Genomic DNA, 18155 nt, shown 5'->3' with positions numbered 1-18155 from the left:
AGGATCAAGATGACTCAATCCTTACCCTTCATCCTTACAAATTAGCCCACAACTACAGTTATGGTTATGCTCGTAACACATATGCCGACAATTTTCCTGTACCTAAACACACACACCTCCCGATGACTATGTTCTTCGGGAAAACCTTGGGAGCCCATTATCGGTCTGAATGCTCCTCGGTTCTTTTTACTTCCCGAGAATGCTCACGGTGGTCACCAGAAAGAGAGGAGAAAACAAGAAAGGAAGGAATGGGGCAATGGCCGGGCCAAGCTACGGAGGGACAGAACAGATAGTTCATCGAGGGACCTTCGTATATGTGTGTATATATATGTATATGTATGTATGTATGTATGTATGTATGTATGTATGTATGTAAAACAAGAAGAGGCTAGCTATCTATGTGCATATCATGGCAATTTAAACATGACTTCAGCTCCATATAAGCAATGGCAAGGCAGTGTTTCTCTTCTCCCCACAGGATGGACTGCTTATGGAAAGAATACTTCATGAATCCATGCTTATGTATGTATGTATGTATGTATGTATGTATGTATGTATGTATGTATGTATGTATGTATATGTATGTATGTATGTATGTATGTATGTATATATATGTATAATGTATGTATGTATGTATGTATGTATGTAAAACAAGAAGAGGCTAGCTATCTATGTGCATATCATGGCAATTTAAACATGTCTTCAGCTCCATATAAGCAATGGCAAGGCAGTGTTTCTCTTCTCCCCACAGGATGGACTGCTTATGGAAAGAATACTTCATGAATCCATGCTTATGGTACAACAACCTTAGCAACAAGGTAAGAAGAAAAACAAGTGAATACATAATTAACAAAGAGAGAGACTGGCAGACCTATAGTGAGTTTTTTGTTGGCTTTTTTTCATCCAGAACTGCATTAATTCACCAGATTTTAAACACAGAATTACGTCTCAATGTCTATGGATTGATGGGTTTTGCAATCCTTCTTGGGTTGAAGAAGAGTTGAGCAGGAGAAGAAAAGTAAGAGGAACAACAACAATGAACATGTTAGCAGGGTCTCATACGGGCGTTCTCAATGATGATGATAAGGAAGATCTAGCTATTGTTTCAATGCTTCGAGCATGCACGAAGAATAAAGATTTATGTAGAGGTGTTAGAATACATGATGAAATTGTCGAGAAAGGGTTGCTCAAGAAGAATCCTCACATAGATTGTTCTTTAGTAAACATGTATGCTAAATGTGGTATGCTTGAAAAAGCTCAAAAGTTGCATGATCAGCTTAGTGTTCGAACTGTAATCTCTTGGAATGCATTGATTTCTGGTTTTGCCCAACACGGCTATGGCCATGAAGCTCTGAGTTGTTTCGAACACATGCAAAATGAAGGTTTTTCTCCGAATCCAGTCACTTTTGTTTGCACGTTGAGAGCTGCTGGAAGCATCGGATCAATCAAAAAAGGAGAAGAGATTCATAATGAGATTGTGAATAGTGGATTGATCCTTCAACAAAATGTTGTGGTTTGCACTGCTTTAGTGGGTATGTATGTGAAATGTGGCGCTCTCGAAAAAGCCGAGAAATTGCATACGGAGCTTTGTTTCCGAGACAGAGTCTCTTGGAATGTATTAATAGGAGGGTATGCCCAACATGAGAGAGGTGAAGAAGCCCTAGATTGCTTTGAGAGAATGCAAAGTGAAGGATTTTCTCCTAATGAGGTCACCTTTGTTTGCATCTTAAAGGCTTGTTGCAGCACATGTGCCATCGAGAATGGAAGGAATATTCACAACGAGATTGTTGCTAAGGGTTTTCTTGAGCGGAATATTGTCCTTGGCAATGCCTTAGTGGATATGTATGCTAAGTGTGATGCACTTGTCGATGCAAAACAGGTGCATGGAAAGCTCTTCATTAGAGATATTGTATCTTGGTCTTCATTAATTACAGGGTATGTCCAACAACAGCAGTACAAGGAAGCACTTGAGTGCTTTGAAAAACTGCAAATCGAGGATGTTTCTGCGAATGAAATCACCTTCGTTAGTGTCTTGAAAGCATGTGGCAATATAGGAGCTATTAACAAAGGTAGAGAGGTTCATGATGAGATAAGTAGGAGGGGCTTTTTGAAGAAAAGTGACGAACTCGGAAATGCTTTGGTGGATATGTATGCCAAATGTGGCGTGCTTTCCAAAGCACAAGAAGTGCTCGAACAGCTTCGTGCTCGAAGTATAGTTTCTTGGTCTTCATTAATTGCAGGGTATGCTCAACAGGGACGGGGTCAGGAAGCACTGAACTGTTTTGAGTTGATGAAAAAGGAGGGGTTATCTCCTGATGTTGTAACTTTCATGGCTGTTTTGAAGGCTTGTGCTAATATAGGGGCTATTGACAAGGGCAAACAAATTCATGATGAAATTGCTACTTTGGGCTTGTTAAACAAAGATGTGGTGCTTGGCACTGCTCTAGTTGATATGTATGCCCAATGTGGTGTATTCTCTCAAGCGAAAAAAGTTCTCAACGAGCTTGCGGATCGAAATATAGTCACTTGGAATGCTCTAATTGCAGGTTATGCTCAACAAGGTCGAGTTGACGAAGCATTTGAGTGCTTTGAATGTATGCAAGATGAAGGTTTGTCTCCAGATGCAATCACTTTCCTATGTCTTATGAATGCATGTAGTCATTCCGGATTATTTGACATGGCTGAAAATTATTTTCATGACATGAGAGATAAGTATGGCATAATGCCAAACTTAGAGCACTATACTTGCTTGGTTTCTATATTTGGATTTGGAGGGAATTTTGGTAAGGCTATATCAGTGATTAAGATGATGCCATTTTCAGATTGTCGCCCGGTTTGGCTCGCCTTATTGGGTGGTTGTAGGAAATGGAGATATGTGAAGCTTGGGAGGTTGGCATTTGATCAAATAATGCATTTAGATAATACTTGTGCTGCAGCTTATGTCCTTATGGCGAATATTTATGCAGATGCAGCCATGCAAGAGGCTGTAGAGGAAATTGAAGCTATGAGACTGAGATATGGTGTTTCGAGAAACCCTGAAGTTAACTCTTGAGTTGATGCAAGTGGATATGTACATTCATTTTCTATTCATTGACAAAAACAATGAAGCTCCAAACTGTATTGCAAAATGCACACATGTGTAGTCATTTGGTGTGACATATGTTATATATACAAGTAAAAAACTTTGGAATACTTGAGTTTTTCTTTATCTCACCAAATGCCCCTAAGTTCTCATTATTTTGAAATGCCTCTGTTCAAGCTCAACTAGAGAGAAAAAGGGGTTGAAATGCCTCTGACGTGATGTACCGTATTGAATTCTACACTACACATATGATGGTACTTTCCAACTTGGAACCCTAAATAGCTGCATGAACTCAAATCCTGACAACTAACTACCACCTCAACCTATATATACCACAGGTCATTGCCAACCAACCCATTTTCGGATCATGCAAGCGCAATTGTTCATTACAACAAAAGTAGAGCCCAAGTCCCTTTACGGAAACACTGGTAAGGTAAGTCCGGATATGTAATCGCACTTGTATTTCGAATAGCTCGGACAAGGCCTAAACTCATAGTTAGAATAGGCAGCAAGTGATCAATCCTCGTAATTCAAGAAAGTTCTCCCATGGTTCCAGAAGATCTCGCATCTTTTCCATGTGCGGGAACTTTATTTAAATGATACAATGTGCATCTACATGTGTGGCTCGCATTCCTCAAAGTCAAGTCCACTTATTAAAAATAGTAAACATGAGCACAAGTGACTATGCCCATGAGCCCAATTTATATACCTCATTTTAACATTAAATATGGGTCACTTGTGAATTAGTTTCTTGATCTCCATTTATGTGCCCTTAGCCTTCCACGCCTCTTGTACTCTCTGATTTTTTATCCTCTTTGTGGCTACTCTTTCTTCTTTGATTACTTGTGTAGGAGGAGGTGGTCATCTTCAACCACATGTCAACACCATGCATGGGATAGTGGAATATTCCCGATGCCGAGATAGTGAGCCAATTTGTTGGACCATGCTTTCTCTCTAATATGGTCCTTGGGGAGGTTGAGAAATTGTTGTTGGGGATACGGCTACCCAATCGCAAAGTTGACCTATTCATGAAAAAGCAAGATCACACCAATTTGTTGTGGCCTATCAAACCTAGAGCATGGATTTGGGGACACTTCATCACCAAAGAAATTGTGGTGGAATTGATTCATGGCTTGAACTATACCAAGCTCCAGCATGACACCTTTGTCTTCCTTTCGTTAAGGATGCTTTTTTCCCCTAACATGGAAGGCCAAGAACTTACTCCCCCAATCCACATCTCCACCAGCCAAAACCAACAAGGAGCTTCAAAGCACCTCCTAGAAAGTGCTAGTTGTGCGTTGGAGGTGCCGCGGCTAAAGCTCTTTGGGGCTCTGTCTATTCAATCCTCCCAACCACCTCAACTCTCTATGACCTTGTTCATCCGTCAAGTCTTTGTGATCTCCAATCATTGTCACATTTCACATCTCATCTTGTATTGATTTTTATGTGTAGTTGAACATAATCACATTTATGTATTATTTACCTCTATGATTCTCGTGAAATGGTGTTGTCGACAAATAGGAGAATGTAGGAGTTGATATAAACAAACGACAAGCAATGGAAACTAAGATGAACACCATAACCAAATTTGGGTGCTACCTTGAAACTAGCCTTTCACTTTCGTGGTCTACCGCTATTAAGATGGGGCAATATGGGCCACCAAGGCCATATTGCCTCAAGCAAGACCATTAAAGGAGATCTCAAGGCTCTACGCCTACCAATAGGGGCAAAAGCAAGCAACCAATCTAGATTGCAATTCATAGAGTTGGAAATGCTTTGGGAAGTCCCTTATGAAGGCAATTAGTCAAGACATGCAATGTGATAATCACGTACTTGAATAATGTTTCAAGCACCAACATATGTCACACCCAGATTGGAGAAGACATATGCCTCAGTGGTAGTAGTTCCATCTTCAGGGCTAATGGGAGCACCTGATCCCATTTTTATGAACTCAAAGTGGCATGTTGACAAAGGGCCATTACTTGAAACTAAGACGCAACAATGTTAAGCACACACACACAATCTATGTTTCTATTGTGGTGGTTAAAGGCACATACCAGTGATTTGTCCACATAAACCAAGTAATCTTATTGTTCGGTCACATCTACTAATCCTAGTAGGCCTAGAAAGCCAACTCAATCCAATAGTTTTGGAATCCTAAGCCAACTAGATGAGGGGTCAAATGATTATGTTCGGCCAAAATTGGAGCATTTTTTGTTGGACAATCCAGAACAATGGGTTCTTCAAATCGAGTTTGTTACATTTCATCTGATCAAGTTAGCAAAGCCTTTGTTGCACAACTGGAGGTTAGTACACCTTGGTGTCATCGAGTTGTTGCCTCTACTCTCTTACATTAAGGAGCCAACTTTTTTTTTTCGTGGATCAAGAAGTTTCCTTGGCACAAGAAATCCTCTTGAACAAGCTCCCCTTTGTCTTTGCTTTGTATTGATAGATACTCCACTGCAACAAGAGATGCAGTTGACAAATTCGAGCCGGTTTGTGCGGTACTTGGTTTTTTTGGGCATGTGTAAGTAATCTCATGCAACAAAATAGTTGTAGTTCTCCTTTCTCCTACTCACTTGGTTGTTTTTGGTCATTACGTTGGTTTCGATCATTCATAATATGGAGATTATTCTGGAGAAGTCACGTGATGAAAGAGTCGTAAAGAAGCGAGAGCAAATCAAGTGATCTTAGGGGAGATGGTATTTTCAATGGCCCCTACATCTTGTTGATGGTCTAGAATACAAGGTATTGTCTATTCAATATTGTATTGTAAATTGCATTGTATAGTGTATATTGTATTGTACATTTCATTGTATTGTATAATGTATTGTATAGTGTATACTGTACTGTACATTGCATTGCATTGCATTGTATTGTATAGTGTATTGTACATTTCATTGTATTGTATAATGTATTGTATACTGTATTGTACGTTGCATTGTATAATGTAGAGTATAATGTATTGTATAGTGTATTGTACATTGCATTGTATAATGTATTGTATAGATTATTGTACATTGCATAATGTATTGTATTGAACATTGCATTGTATAATGTAATGTATAGTGTATTAGTGTATTGAACATTGCATTGTATAAAGTATAATGTAATGTATATTGCATTGCATTGTATAATGTATAAATTATAATGTATCATTTGTATTGTAGGTATGTATTTGTATACTGTATGTATGTATGTATGTATGTATGTATGTATGTATGTATGTATGTATGTATGTATATTCAGCCATTCTAATTTCTGCAGCAGGTGAGAGCAAATCAAGCGAAGAAGAAGAAGAAGAAGAAGAAGAAGAAGAAGAAGGAGAAGGAGGTGGAGGCATATATTCCTCTTTTGGGCGAATATTCTGTCTCTGTCTCTCCCTCTCAGGAGGAGAATCAATCCTTCTCCTTCCATCATTTTCTTCTTCTTCTTTTTCCATCTCTGTACTGCTTCTTCTTCTTCATCTTCATCTTCTTCTTCTGATCGATCTTCTTCCATATATATATATATATATATATCGCTTCTCTTCTCCTGGAATTCAGTCCTTTCTCCCTGCTGCTAGCTATACCTTCGTCTTCCCCGCCATCGCCTTCAACCCATTCGTTCCATCTCAATGCCTCCTGCAGCAACAGCCTCCGTTTCCTCCTGCCTCCTGCCAGCAACAGCAACAGCAGCAGGTCAGTGTCGATCCACTTTATTTCTGTTAGTTCCTGTTCGCCATAGCTTTTGTACTCTATCACGCCATTCTCATTCTTCTCCTGCTTCTTTCGTCTTGAGCTTTCTTTTTCTTTCTTTCTCGTTTTCTGTTCCTTCCATCCTCATTCTCTCTCATTCTCTCTCATTCTCTCTCTCTCTCTCTCTCTCTCTCTCGCTCTTGTCTTCTTACCAACAAATTCTTCTGCATTTTCATGTGTACTTTGACGCGCGACGATTCATTTATGCCATCTCTTCCTGCTTCTTCCCTGCTTGTTCTTTGGATTGGTTTTGGTTCCATCTCCATTCTTTTCTCTTCGATCTCTACCTTTTCTCAAATGTTTCTCTGCATCCTTTCCTGCCAAAACAGATTCTTGTGCGCCAAGCCAACGATAAATCTTCTTTCTTGTTAGATCGCGCATCATTCTTGCTTGGTAAATCTGTTCTTTCTGCTCGCCGTTTTTATTTATTTTGCCATCATCACCTCTGATTTCCTCCAACTTCTTGCTCGCTTCATGGTTCTGCTGTACGTTGGATTCGTTTCCTCTCCCTTCTCTACTTTTGTTCGAATGATTCTTTGGATTGATTTCTTCCTTCATTCTTTTCTGATGATGTTTCCATCACCAATCCTTTTCATGGCTGCTCACCTGATCGTCTCCTAATCGTGTTAGTCACATACTATACTGCAAAGAAACTAACTTCATCATCTGCAGCCATTTCTTCTTGAAGTAATTTCATTTCTTTTTTGTGTTCTGTTTTCAACTCCGTCCTCATCAAAATTTGCTTCTCTTTTATTTTCTCTGCAAAATCTCCCATCTTCTTTTTAATGCTTTCTTTCTGCAGTTCAAGAAGAGCAGCCCCTCTCTGTCAAAGACAGAAAAGGAAAAACTGTTTTAGAACTCTTCTTGTCATGAATGGCTAATCCATACTTCTCTCTTCGTTTTCTCCTTCTTCTTCTTCTTCATCTTCTTCTTCTCTGTTGCGCATTTTCTCTTTCTCTCTTTTCTCTCGTTCTTTCCTTTCCATCAGTTCAGTGTGAAAAAACATCGTTAATGATGTTTCTTTCCAAAGAGAGTTATAATGAAAATGTGAAAGCGTATCATTCCAATGGTGGCTGTGATGGGATTCCTAATGGAAAGCCTGAAAAGAATTATCATTCCAATGGGTGTTTGTGATGGAGAGATTTTTTTAGTGAGAGGACGTCATTCTGATGACATCTGTGATGGGAATCCTAATGGAAGTTTATGAAACGCTTCTTATATCTGTGATTAGGCAAGTGTAGAGAAAATGCATATTCGATCTATGGGAAATGCGCTATCAAACATATATATATAAAATATCATGTTTATCATAGTTGTTCATTGTCGATTGTTCTCTGACATCTCAGAGATCTTGACCACTGAGAGCACCCTGAGCTTGTTCTCGTCAGGAACTTAACAGTAAGAAACCTCATTATTGATTGTTTTATTGACGTCTTTAAAAATCTTGAGTACTGAGAGCTTCTTCCTGAGCTTATTTCCCTGGAAACCCTAATAATAAGAAAAAATCTATCTTGTTAAGAGATAAATTTTTATCTTTGCTGTAAGTTTGTTAATGATTTGGTTTCTTCTTTTGTGTAGAATACAAATTAATACTTACATATATGTACATATACATATACATATACATATACATATGTATATATTTCTCTCTCTTTATCTGTGTTCTTTGTCACGAGTCTGTTAATGATTTGGTTTCTTCTTATGTGCAGAATACAAATTTATACTTGTATGTGTACATGCATGCGTACATATACTTATACATATACATATATATACATATATATACATATATATATATATATATATGTATGTATTCTCTCTCTTTCTGTGTTCTTTCCTGTGTATAGGAATGTTGCAGGTATAAAAAGATATAATATCTACCTCAGAGTTGAATTCAGTTTTTTTCTGTTCTGTTTCTTTATGGATTACAGGAATGAGTAAGATTACGAAATAAAGATAAGGGAAGCAAGCAGAGAAGGAAAGAGATCTTCATTGATTCCTAAGAAGAAAGAAAGATAAAGGAAAAAAGAGTTCAGAAATTGGTTTGTATTGAAGAACGAAGAAAGAAGAAGATGGAGAATGAGAATGGTCACTTGCTAAGTATAGATGTAGCAGAGAATACGAATTATCCTTTAGGTTATTCTGCTAATGGGAATGGTGGGAGTTCTCTGAAGAGGCCTCACCCTCCCCTCAATGAACGAATCCTCTCTTCTCTCACACGTCGCTCTGTCGCCGCTCACCCTTGGCATGACCTGGAGATTGGTATGTAAAAATAAAAAATCTGAATCTCTCTCGCTTTTCTGCTATTTCTGTTGCCTCTTCTTTTGTCTTCTTCCTTTTCTCATTCTTCTTTCTTGCTGGAATCTGTTATTCTTTCAAATATATATATATTTTCTTAAATATGCTTTTCTTCCTTTCAATCTGCTCTTTTTTTCACCCAATCATATCTTCTTTCTTTCACAACTTTGTTTTTTTGGTTCGGATCTTCTTCTTCTGTTTTGCTCATTCAATTCTACAATTTTTCTGTAACTGTTCATATCTTACTTTTACTAATTTTAACAGGACCAGGAGCGCCTTCTGTTTTCAACTGTGTAAGATCTTATCTCTGCTCTGATGTTTCATGTTGATTGAGGTCTCTAGCAAAAGGCACAGATTAAGATGAAGTCACCCAATTATCTTATTAAAGTTGTTTCACTGGTTTTATGTCTGGTCTAAATCTGCCAAATTGTTGCACAAATGCTGCTACAAAATACAAAGGCTGAGACAGAAATGTAACTGATTTGTGCCCATGGAAAAATAAATGTTTGTTTCAGGTTGTGGAAATTAGCAAAGGAAGCAAAGTCAAGTATGAACTCGATAAGAAAACTGGCCTGATTAAGGTTAGGTTTTATAATTCAACTCTGGTATCATTACCATCATCACAGTGTTTATGTTTTCATGTCTGTTCTTTGGTTGTTATAATGTGTTTTTTTTTAACTTCGGGAATGTTTGTAGGTTGACAGGCTCTTATACTCTTCAGTTAGGGATTTGACGATCATCTATTGTCATGTCATCACAAGTTTCTTTTATGTGTTTTCAAATCTCTGTTTTCTTGTGTTGATAAATTGGTTATCTTTATGTAGGTTGACAGGGTCTTGTACTCCTCAGTGGTCTATCCTCACAATTATGGATTTATTCCACGAACCCTATGTGAGGATAATGATCCCTTGGATGTCCTCATTATCATGCAGGTAATGAAACTATATCTTTCAACAGATCATTTTTACAATTGATAATATGATATTTAATGAACTTATTATGTGATCTCATCAAAATACATAGTGCCCATTTTTTTGCTATTTCCCCAAATATCCTGAAGTCTTTAGTTTTTTCATTACATCCCTTTATTGAAACCACCAAAGAGGGAAAAAGGGAATGAAATATCCTGAAGTCTTTAGTTTTTTCATTACATCCCTTTGTTGAAACCACCAAAGAGGGAAAAAGGGAATGAAATATCCTGAAGTCTTTAGTTTTTTCATTACATCCCTTTGTTGAAACCACCAAAGAGGGAAAAAGGGAATGAAATATCCTGAAGTCTTTAGTTTTTTCATTACATCCCTTTGTTGAAACCACCAAAGAGGGAAAAAGGGAATGAATTGACTTGACTGTATGCTTGTCAAATATCACACTTTATTGCTTGAGAGCCGAAGACTAAGGGCATTTGGAAAATTAAATGGAAACTCAAGGATAATAGTGCATTTTGGCAGCGAATTATTTGATATTTGATCTTCTTATCTATGGACACGATCAATCGTATATTCTCATTGGTTTTTGACATATGCCTTTATTCTTTAAGTAACAATTGTAGAAAATTTCAATGTGTTTTTCTGTTTCGTACAGGAGCCTGTGCTTCCAGGATGTTTTCTTCGAGCTAGAGCTATTGGGCTTATGCCTATGATTGATCAGGTATTTTCAGAACAGGTTTATGTCCCTTATTGCTGAGTACTTCAATGTTGGATTATGTGTTTCTGTTGTTGATGATTGTGTACTTAATTCAACGTTCTGTAGTCAAATAAGGCCATAACCAGAAGTTTGTTTGCAAAATTTACTTCTAGCTGGTAATTTATGACGCAAGTTTTTCAAGTACCTCTGCAGGCTCTATTAATGCCCTATCTGTCACTATCTCCCCAAATGGCTCTAATTGACCATATAATTTCTCTAATGGCATGTATAACAGGAAACATAGACTTCAGTTATATGTGTCATTTGACCATATAATTTCTCTAATGGAAATATAACTGAAGCATATGTTTCCCATCATATGGAAAAGGGGATGCATTGACCATATAATTGCTTAAATTGCACATCTGATTGCTCAAGTGGGCATATATCAGAGTTATTCCAAATCATAAAAATGCATATTTTCTGGTGATGGGAAATCTATCTTCACTCATAGTCATACTACTTCATTTTGAACCCTGTTTTTTTTTTATACAACACTTGGGGCATTTTCATATAGATCTTCATCACTATGAAGGCTATGCTATGCTGTATACCTTTTATTGATGCTCCTATTCCCACATATATTTAGATGTTTGTTTTGAGCTCTTGGGGTAAGTTTGTATTGAGATATTCTTGGAATTTTTGGGTGTATGAAAGAAACAATGCTCCGCAGAAAATTACATTTTGAATCCCTTGGATTAATTGTTTACTTGTTTAAACATGTGCACAGGGTGAGAAAGATGATAAAATCATTGCAGTTTGTGAAGATGACCCCGAATTTCGACAATGCAAGGATATCAAGGATCTCCCTCCTCATAGGCTTGCTGAGATCAGACGTTTCTTTGAAGACTGTATGTATTGAAATCTGTATATGAAGCTTAAGCGTATTTGTTCAGCTAATAGTCTATATGTGTATATGTATAAATATATGTTCATGAAGTTTAAGCTCCGTAATCCTCTGTTGAAATCTCTAATTTGCAACTTGAGCTACGTCATCCCTGATATTGCTTTGTGCATGTAAATGTTCATTTACCTTGATTTGTTTTTCTTTTATCTATTGCTAGATAAAAAGAATGAGAACAAGGAAGTCGCAGTCAATGACTTCCTTCCAGCTGAACAAGCATGTGAAGCAGTGAAATATTCCATGTGAGCTTCAAATATTCCAGCTAAATGGATGTTAGACTATTTTTTGTGTTGTTTTTTCATCTATGATCTGTGTATAAATTTTGAGCATGGCTACTTCATTTTTTTCATCTATCATCTAGTTTGTAAGTTTCTTGAGTGCATTGTTTCTTTACTCCAGGGATCTTTATGCTTCTTACATTGTCGAAAGTCTGAGAAGATAAACAAGAAGGAAAGGTAACTCTAATTACAATCAAGCTAATTCGAAGCATCAGTACAACAAATGAGGGCGAAGAAATACTGAGAAAAAACTCGTATAAGTAAATTACATAATATATATCTGAAATACACTAAAAGAAAACAGCTTGCCTAAGCCAAAGTTATGAGTAAAGAAGGAAAGGCTTAACCAAGAGAGTAATCTTGTGTAGCTTATTATAAATGCTTTATGTTTTTGGTTCCCTTGTCGTAGTATTTATCTTCCATGAAAAACTTGTGGGGAAATTCTAGAGCCCCAATTATAGGACATGTTCTAGTTTTGGCATCTTAACCTAAAGGCTAAAAGATTTTTATAAGCAAATTGGTTTCAGGTCATAATGCCCTTATGTGTCATATGCTGCTTATGTGTCTTATGAGTTTTTCTGTAAAACTAATTGATAGTAATGCATACATGATGGTCAACCTGTTTTGAAGGGATTATTAGCATAACCAATATTTGTGAATAGGCGTAAGTAATATTTTGCTTTTTGAAGAGGAATAAAACATCAGTGATACCTACTATTGTGACAAATTGGGTATGTTGAGAATATTCCTTTATTTCCATCATTGTTCTTGTTTCATTGAATCAATTCTGGAGAGTAGTATCCATTTGCACTACTGCATTATTATTAAGTGGTGACCCAAACATGCATGGATTGAGTATAAATGCATCAATTGGTATTCTGGCGAGACTTTTCATGATGCAATCTTGTTTCTTGGACACAAACTGTTTCATGGAATGCTATTTTCAACTATGAAAAAATGTCCATGCCTCATTTCATCATTTTAACTGAAGGTAAAGAATGATTTGCCATGGTGGGGCAGATGCAGAAAGCAATTATTTCCAATAATTATTATGTTCATGAAATCCTAATGGTTCGACAATTATGTACCTCATGCTATGATGGTGCCCCAAGACTGTTGGAGCAAGTAGTTTAATTGTGAATATTTACTGTGTTGTCTTAACATTGTGTAATCTCCCAAATCATGATAACATTTTCCATATAATAAAAATTGAGAAACAATTGTACGCCCATTTGTGCATCCAAACTCTCCAATACTACTCAGATTGTGTATACAAGAAATTTCTAGATTCCTTATGTGAGTGTAGGAATTTTGGTTTTTAGGATAAGGTATGTGCATATCTGATGGAGACCTTTGTGGGAAATTGCTCTTTTGTTTATATTGTTGAATGGATGTTATAGAGATACTTCTGTTTCCTTTGTTTTTTTGGAAGGCTTTCAAGCATATTTATAATGACAAAAGAGATCTGTCCTGCACTATCATTCGTGTGCCAAACGTTTCAAGTAATTATTACGTGGTGAAACGAAAGGCTACCTATTGATAATCATAAGGAGAGGCTTGTAGAGAAAGCATATGTGCATAGGAATGGAGTGGTTTCGAGGAATCTTTTTGCGGATAGCTTGGGACAATCTGAACAATCTTGACAATGTCCATGGCATAGAACTTGACTTGTAGATAACATACAAGATGCAAGTCATTTTTGCATTTTTGAATGTCTACCTTAAAGGAGGAGATGTCCATGAAGAAGTTGTATGGCTTTAAGCTACTCAATTTAGAAAACAAGGTTTTGAGGCAACAAAAGGCCCTATAACTTGTAATAGATAACGACCTTGTCGCGTACTTCCTCCATTTATTGAACCAGCTTTATAACTCATAGCAAGTTCTAAATGCTTGTTTCTTATTTCCTCCCTCTACAAAACCAACTTGTATTGGAATGTCTTCACCAACAACAATGTCCTTCCATAGCACAATATGGATATATACAAATATATAATCTGATCATTCAATTGATATAGCCTAAATGAGCATTTGTTGGGACCAAATTGAGTTATCCCACATCACAAGTGAGCGAACAACGTTTCGCACCACATTTGAATGATGGAATTTGACCGAAAGAGAGAATTGTTTTTAAAACTACTCCAAGGATTTAGAAACAAAAAGCATCTAAATGACATCCACGTATTTTAAGTTTGTCTAGCCTTTATAATAATAACGCCAATGAAATTGGTGAAAACGAAACACTCAAGGATTTCTAAATTTCCGCGAATGCCCCCGAGGTTTCGTTAATCACCACCAAGAACCCTTGTCGAATGGGGAGCAAAGGCGTCCGCTATTTAAGTCGGGCAACTAATTAATTGGTCGATTCATTGATCTGATTCTTGTGAGGTAAATGTGCGTGTATGATGAGGAGCAATTCCACCACAAGGATAGGCATGAAATAAAGGTGTGCTTTATGATGATAATAACAACAAGAACAACAATATGTGAGACGAGTGTGTGTGTGTGTGCTTTTGTTGTTAGATGAGATTGTAAGGTGGAGGACATGGGCATGAGTGAGGCCTTACTTGTGTGTGTGAGCTCCCTAGTTTTCGGCTTCTTAGATGTCCTCGACCGCTTTCTGCGGCCGATCTTCGGGTTTCTTGACTCCATCTTCGACTCCCGCCCGACCAACCGCAAGGCGCCACGTGGCCTCACTCCCAACCCGAAGGCCACGCTTGGGCCCGCACCCGGACCCGATCCACGATGGTCCGATTGCTCCTGCTCCGCGTGCACCACGTGGCAACTAGATGAGAATCAGTTCCTCCATGTCCATGTTTCTTTGAAAGGTTAGTAATGGAGGCATTTCATTACAACGAAATCATTGATTAGCAAATGTCTTTCGGGGGCGAGGATCTCCTCGGATGGCTTCATAGGCTTGGGATTCACAAGATTACGATTGATGCATTACCTTCTCTTTTAATTCTTGACAGATCTCGATGCATCGAACATAGCTTCGGGTGCGGACATGACACATGAGAATGTCGTGTTTATCCACGGGTTCTTGTCTTCGTCAGTGATATGGTCGGACAAGATAATCCCTCATCTCCCCGTGCCCATGAATTCTTCGTATCGTTTGTTCGCCGTGGATCTACTTGGGTTCGGGAGGAGCCCGAAACCAAGGCATTGTCTCTACACCATGGCCGATCACTTAAAGGCCATAGAAGAGTCCGTGCTACAAAGATATGAGCTCCATAACATCCATCTTGTGGCACATTCCATGGGTTGTATCGTCTCACTTGCACTCGCGGCCGCACACCCGAATTCCATCAAGACCATCACACTCGTGGCACCGGTTAGTACTAATCTACTATCCAAAATATCCACGAACTTGTCAAGTGTTTAGTTTTTATAGCCAGCTTGCAACGTAATACAAAACTCTAGTACTATGGTGGAGTATTGCGGACATTTTTTTAAAAATTTTGGGTACTTTGGTGGTGTTCGAACTTATCTTCTAACTAGATTTGCATTGGAAAAGAGAAATGCTCGAAATGTAACAAGCAATGAGCCATATGTTTTTTGTTAAATTACTTTTCCTTTAAAATGTTTGTGCTAGCCGTACTTCATGGCACCAAAGAACGAATTGGCGACATCGTATGCGCTTCGGCAACTTGCGCCTCGGAGAATATGGCCGCTTGTAGCATTTGGTGTTTCAGTAATGTCTTGCTATGAGCACATTGGTCGCGGCATTTGCTTTTTAGTTTGCAAGCAACATCGCATTTGGGAACTCACACTAAAAGCATTAACATTCAATAGGTTTGTCTCATACATCTTAAACTATACTTAAAGCAAGATATACACATACTCTTGCGTCTTTGCCTAGGGGAAAGTTCTCTAGAGATTGACAAGATAATTCATGGTGTTGATGGGTCATTGTTATTGTTAGGTTTTCGACCTTTGCTATCCGTGAATTGGTGCAACACACACATCATTCTGCATGGCACATCTTCCACAATATCATATGTGGAGAGGCACATCATTTGGATACTTACCTTAGTGTGTTGGAGCAACAACAACATTGTGAAATACATGTCTTTCATGGATCCGAAGACACACTCATACCAATGCAATGCAGTGTTCGATTACAACAACAACATTCTAAGACAAAGGTTCATGTATTGGATGGGGTAAACCATTTTAGTATCCTTTATGGTCGAGAGAAAACATTCGCACATACACTTCACAATATTTGGGATGCGTATTCAAATAGAACTCGTCCATCATGTACGTGATTGTAAACTATATTGATGAGAATTGTTACGGTTATTTTGGATTCCTTTTAGTTCATACCCATGGTAAGATGGTTTGTACACTCACTATTGTGACTTCTTGCTTCCATGTTAACTTTACGAGTTCTTGCGAGTGCAAGAAGATTGTTGAGCTAAATTCTAACATCTTTCAATGGAGGAGTTTTGGGGAGATTTTTGAGATTTTGATGAATCATATTAATTTATTAAATATTCTTTGGCAATCTATCCTCATGCATATTCTTGACTCTTTCAATATATCATATGGTTAGTATTCAATTGTGAGTCATCTAGTTCTTGAACAAGACAATCAATGTGGTGTTCTAACTCATATTCCTAAGTACAACCAAATAAAGCCATTTTGAAGCTTTTTCCATCTCATTCCATATAATTGTCCATGAAATGCTTCCACCCATTCAACATTGTTTGGGAAACAATGGACTCAACACAAAATACATTGCAAGTTCCAAGTTTTGTCATCATTAGTATATTGTTAGTCATATATTGAATTGGCCATTAAATTGTGAGTTCCACGTAAACTCGCTTTGCTATCAACTTCCTCTACCATATTTTTGACACTTCCAAAAACCAAAATGGAGGTGAGATATGATCATGTCCAATAATAACAAAGTGAATTACAATACAGAAAATAGAAATACAAATGCATGATTAAGTACTATGGGCCTTGGTCTTAAAACATCATGTATACAAGGGTAAGTATTCTTTCAAATGAACCTTGGAAGCAAAATATGTGTATTGACTCAATGATACTCAATCCCCATATCGCAAAGATTTAATCTACAAGTGAAACAAAGGGAAAATCATAAAAATAGTCCCCCAAAATGTTTCCTTGATTATCCTTCCTCGAAAGAGGTACAATGTGTTCGAATAATTTGTCCACCTTCTTCTCTCAATTATTTGTTATTTGCACAACTATAACATTCATTCAACCATGTTCTTCTCTTTCTCACTCTTTTGGGTTTTTTTCCTTTGTTTTTTACTTTTTTTGGGGGGGCGGGTGTGGGGGCTGACCAATGACTAGACAATTCAAGTGATATTGTTTCTCGTAATAAAGAAATAGATGGAAAAAAAATACATGTTGAGATGTGATGTAAATTGTAATGGAGTCGTTGGGAATATGCATTTTCTATGTAACCTTGGGAAGCTCATTTCTCTTATATTGAGAAGTTGAAACATTGTGCTTTTGATACATGAAGTTATGCAAAATTTGTTGAATTGAGAGAGACAAAGTGATTCGAAAATTGTTTGTTAATTTCAGTTTAACAATCTTTTGCTAATTTGCTAATCTTGGTTCAATGTTTGAATCTACCCTAGGCAAACAAGGGAGCTAAGAATTTGAGATGTAGAGCAATCAGATTCTTTAGCCAACATGTCTTTTCTATTAATTGTCTGTATTTGTTGAACCATAACTATTACTTCATTTACTCTTAAGGAACATAATTTAAAAGATTTCATTTTATTTGAGATAATATACACGGAAGCGTGCACACACACACACACACACACACACGACCTTCTTCTATTCCTTGCTATGTTATATATGGAATGCATGTTTAAGTTTGAAGCATGGGTAAGTCATGCATAAGCCATTTTGAGTTGTCCCATTGTAGCTCTAGAGATGACACATGCTTATTCTTTTCTAAGATCGAGGTGATTTCATGGGAATAATACATTAAACACTTGGCATCGTAAAGATGTATATGCTATTAGAACAATATAATATGTGTGAACGATCTTGGTCAACATAATCGGTAAGACTATGACAAAAAACATACGATAACATTATTAATTTATAACTTGTGCTCCTAAGAATGTTTTCCTTCTAAGTTTTAGACCTAGGGTAACGTCAATTGTTTTCACCATTATTAA

The 18155-nt window shown here is 37.4% G+C and overlaps 3 protein-coding genes across 3 annotated transcripts; all 3 read left to right on the top strand.

Moving 5' to 3' along the window:
- Positions 1-676: 676 nt before the first annotated feature.
- Positions 677-3268, top strand: LOC147855339 (pentatricopeptide repeat-containing protein At4g38010-like). Its single transcript, XM_087329943.1, has 2 exons — positions 677-818; positions 908-3268. The coding sequence occupies exons 1-2, from the start codon at positions 720-722 to the stop codon at positions 3050-3052; spliced, it is 2244 nt and encodes a 747-aa protein (XP_087186069.1). The 5' UTR covers positions 677-719; the 3' UTR covers positions 3053-3268.
- Positions 3269-8750: 5482 nt separating this feature from the next.
- Positions 8751-12506, top strand: LOC147855338 (soluble inorganic pyrophosphatase 1-like). The gene is made up of 8 exons (XM_087330121.1): positions 8751-9081; positions 9382-9410; positions 9633-9698; positions 9942-10049; positions 10699-10764; positions 11531-11651; positions 11865-11946; positions 12104-12506. The coding sequence occupies exons 1-8, from the start codon at positions 8892-8894 to the stop codon at positions 12144-12146; spliced, it is 705 nt and encodes a 234-aa protein (XP_087186247.1). The 5' UTR covers positions 8751-8891; the 3' UTR covers positions 12147-12506.
- A 1971-nt stretch (positions 12507-14477) lies between these two features.
- On the top strand, positions 14478-16305 carry LOC147855337 (putative lysophospholipase BODYGUARD 1). Its single transcript, XM_087330120.1, has 4 exons — positions 14478-14807; positions 14952-15313; positions 15575-15774; positions 15905-16305. Exons 1-4 carry the CDS (start codon positions 14525-14527, stop codon positions 16248-16250), a joined length of 1191 nt encoding a protein of 396 aa, XP_087186246.1. The 5' UTR covers positions 14478-14524; the 3' UTR covers positions 16251-16305.
- Positions 16306-18155: the final 1850 nt, after the last annotated feature.

Source organism: Azolla caroliniana, unplaced genomic scaffold, assembly GCF_043228905.1.
Source record: "Azolla caroliniana isolate FFs.n. ecotype wild unplaced genomic scaffold, voAzoCaro1.0.p SCAF_14, whole genome shotgun sequence".
Lineage (NCBI taxonomy): Eukaryota > Viridiplantae > Streptophyta > Polypodiopsida > Salviniales > Salviniaceae > Azolla > Azolla caroliniana.
This window is presented reverse-complemented; position numbering and strand designations above follow the sequence as displayed.

What these genes read in the sequence shown, in the direction of transcription:
- LOC147855337 (XM_087330120.1), top strand. Translation starts at nt 14,525, where the DNA reads ATGGGCATGAGTGAGGCCTTACTTGTGTGTGTGAGCTCCCTAGTTTTC. An exon ending in TGTCCATGTTTCTTTGAAAG is followed by an intron (nt 14,808 to 14,951) that starts GTTAGTAATGGA and finishes AATTCTTGACAG; the next exon opens with ATCTCGATGCATCGAACATA. An exon ending in CCATCACACTCGTGGCACCG is followed by an intron (nt 15,314 to 15,574) that starts GTTAGTACTAAT and finishes TGTTTGTGCTAG; the next exon opens with CCGTACTTCATGGCACCAAA.
- LOC147855339 (XM_087329943.1), top strand. Translation starts at nt 720, where the DNA reads ATGGCAAGGCAGTGTTTCTCTTCTCCCCACAGGATGGACTGCTTATGG. An exon ending in ACAACAACCTTAGCAACAAG is followed by an intron (nt 819 to 907) that starts GTAAGAAGAAAA and finishes TTTTTCATCCAG; the next exon opens with AACTGCATTAATTCACCAGA.
- LOC147855338 (XM_087330121.1), top strand. Translation starts at nt 8,892, where the DNA reads ATGGAGAATGAGAATGGTCACTTGCTAAGTATAGATGTAGCAGAGAAT. An exon ending in AGAAAACTGGCCTGATTAAG is followed by an intron (nt 9,699 to 9,941) that starts GTTAGGTTTTAT and finishes ATCTTTATGTAG; the next exon opens with GTTGACAGGGTCTTGTACTC. An exon ending in GAAGCAGTGAAATATTCCAT is followed by an intron (nt 11,947 to 12,103) that starts GTGAGCTTCAAA and finishes TCTTTACTCCAG; the next exon opens with GGATCTTTATGCTTCTTACA.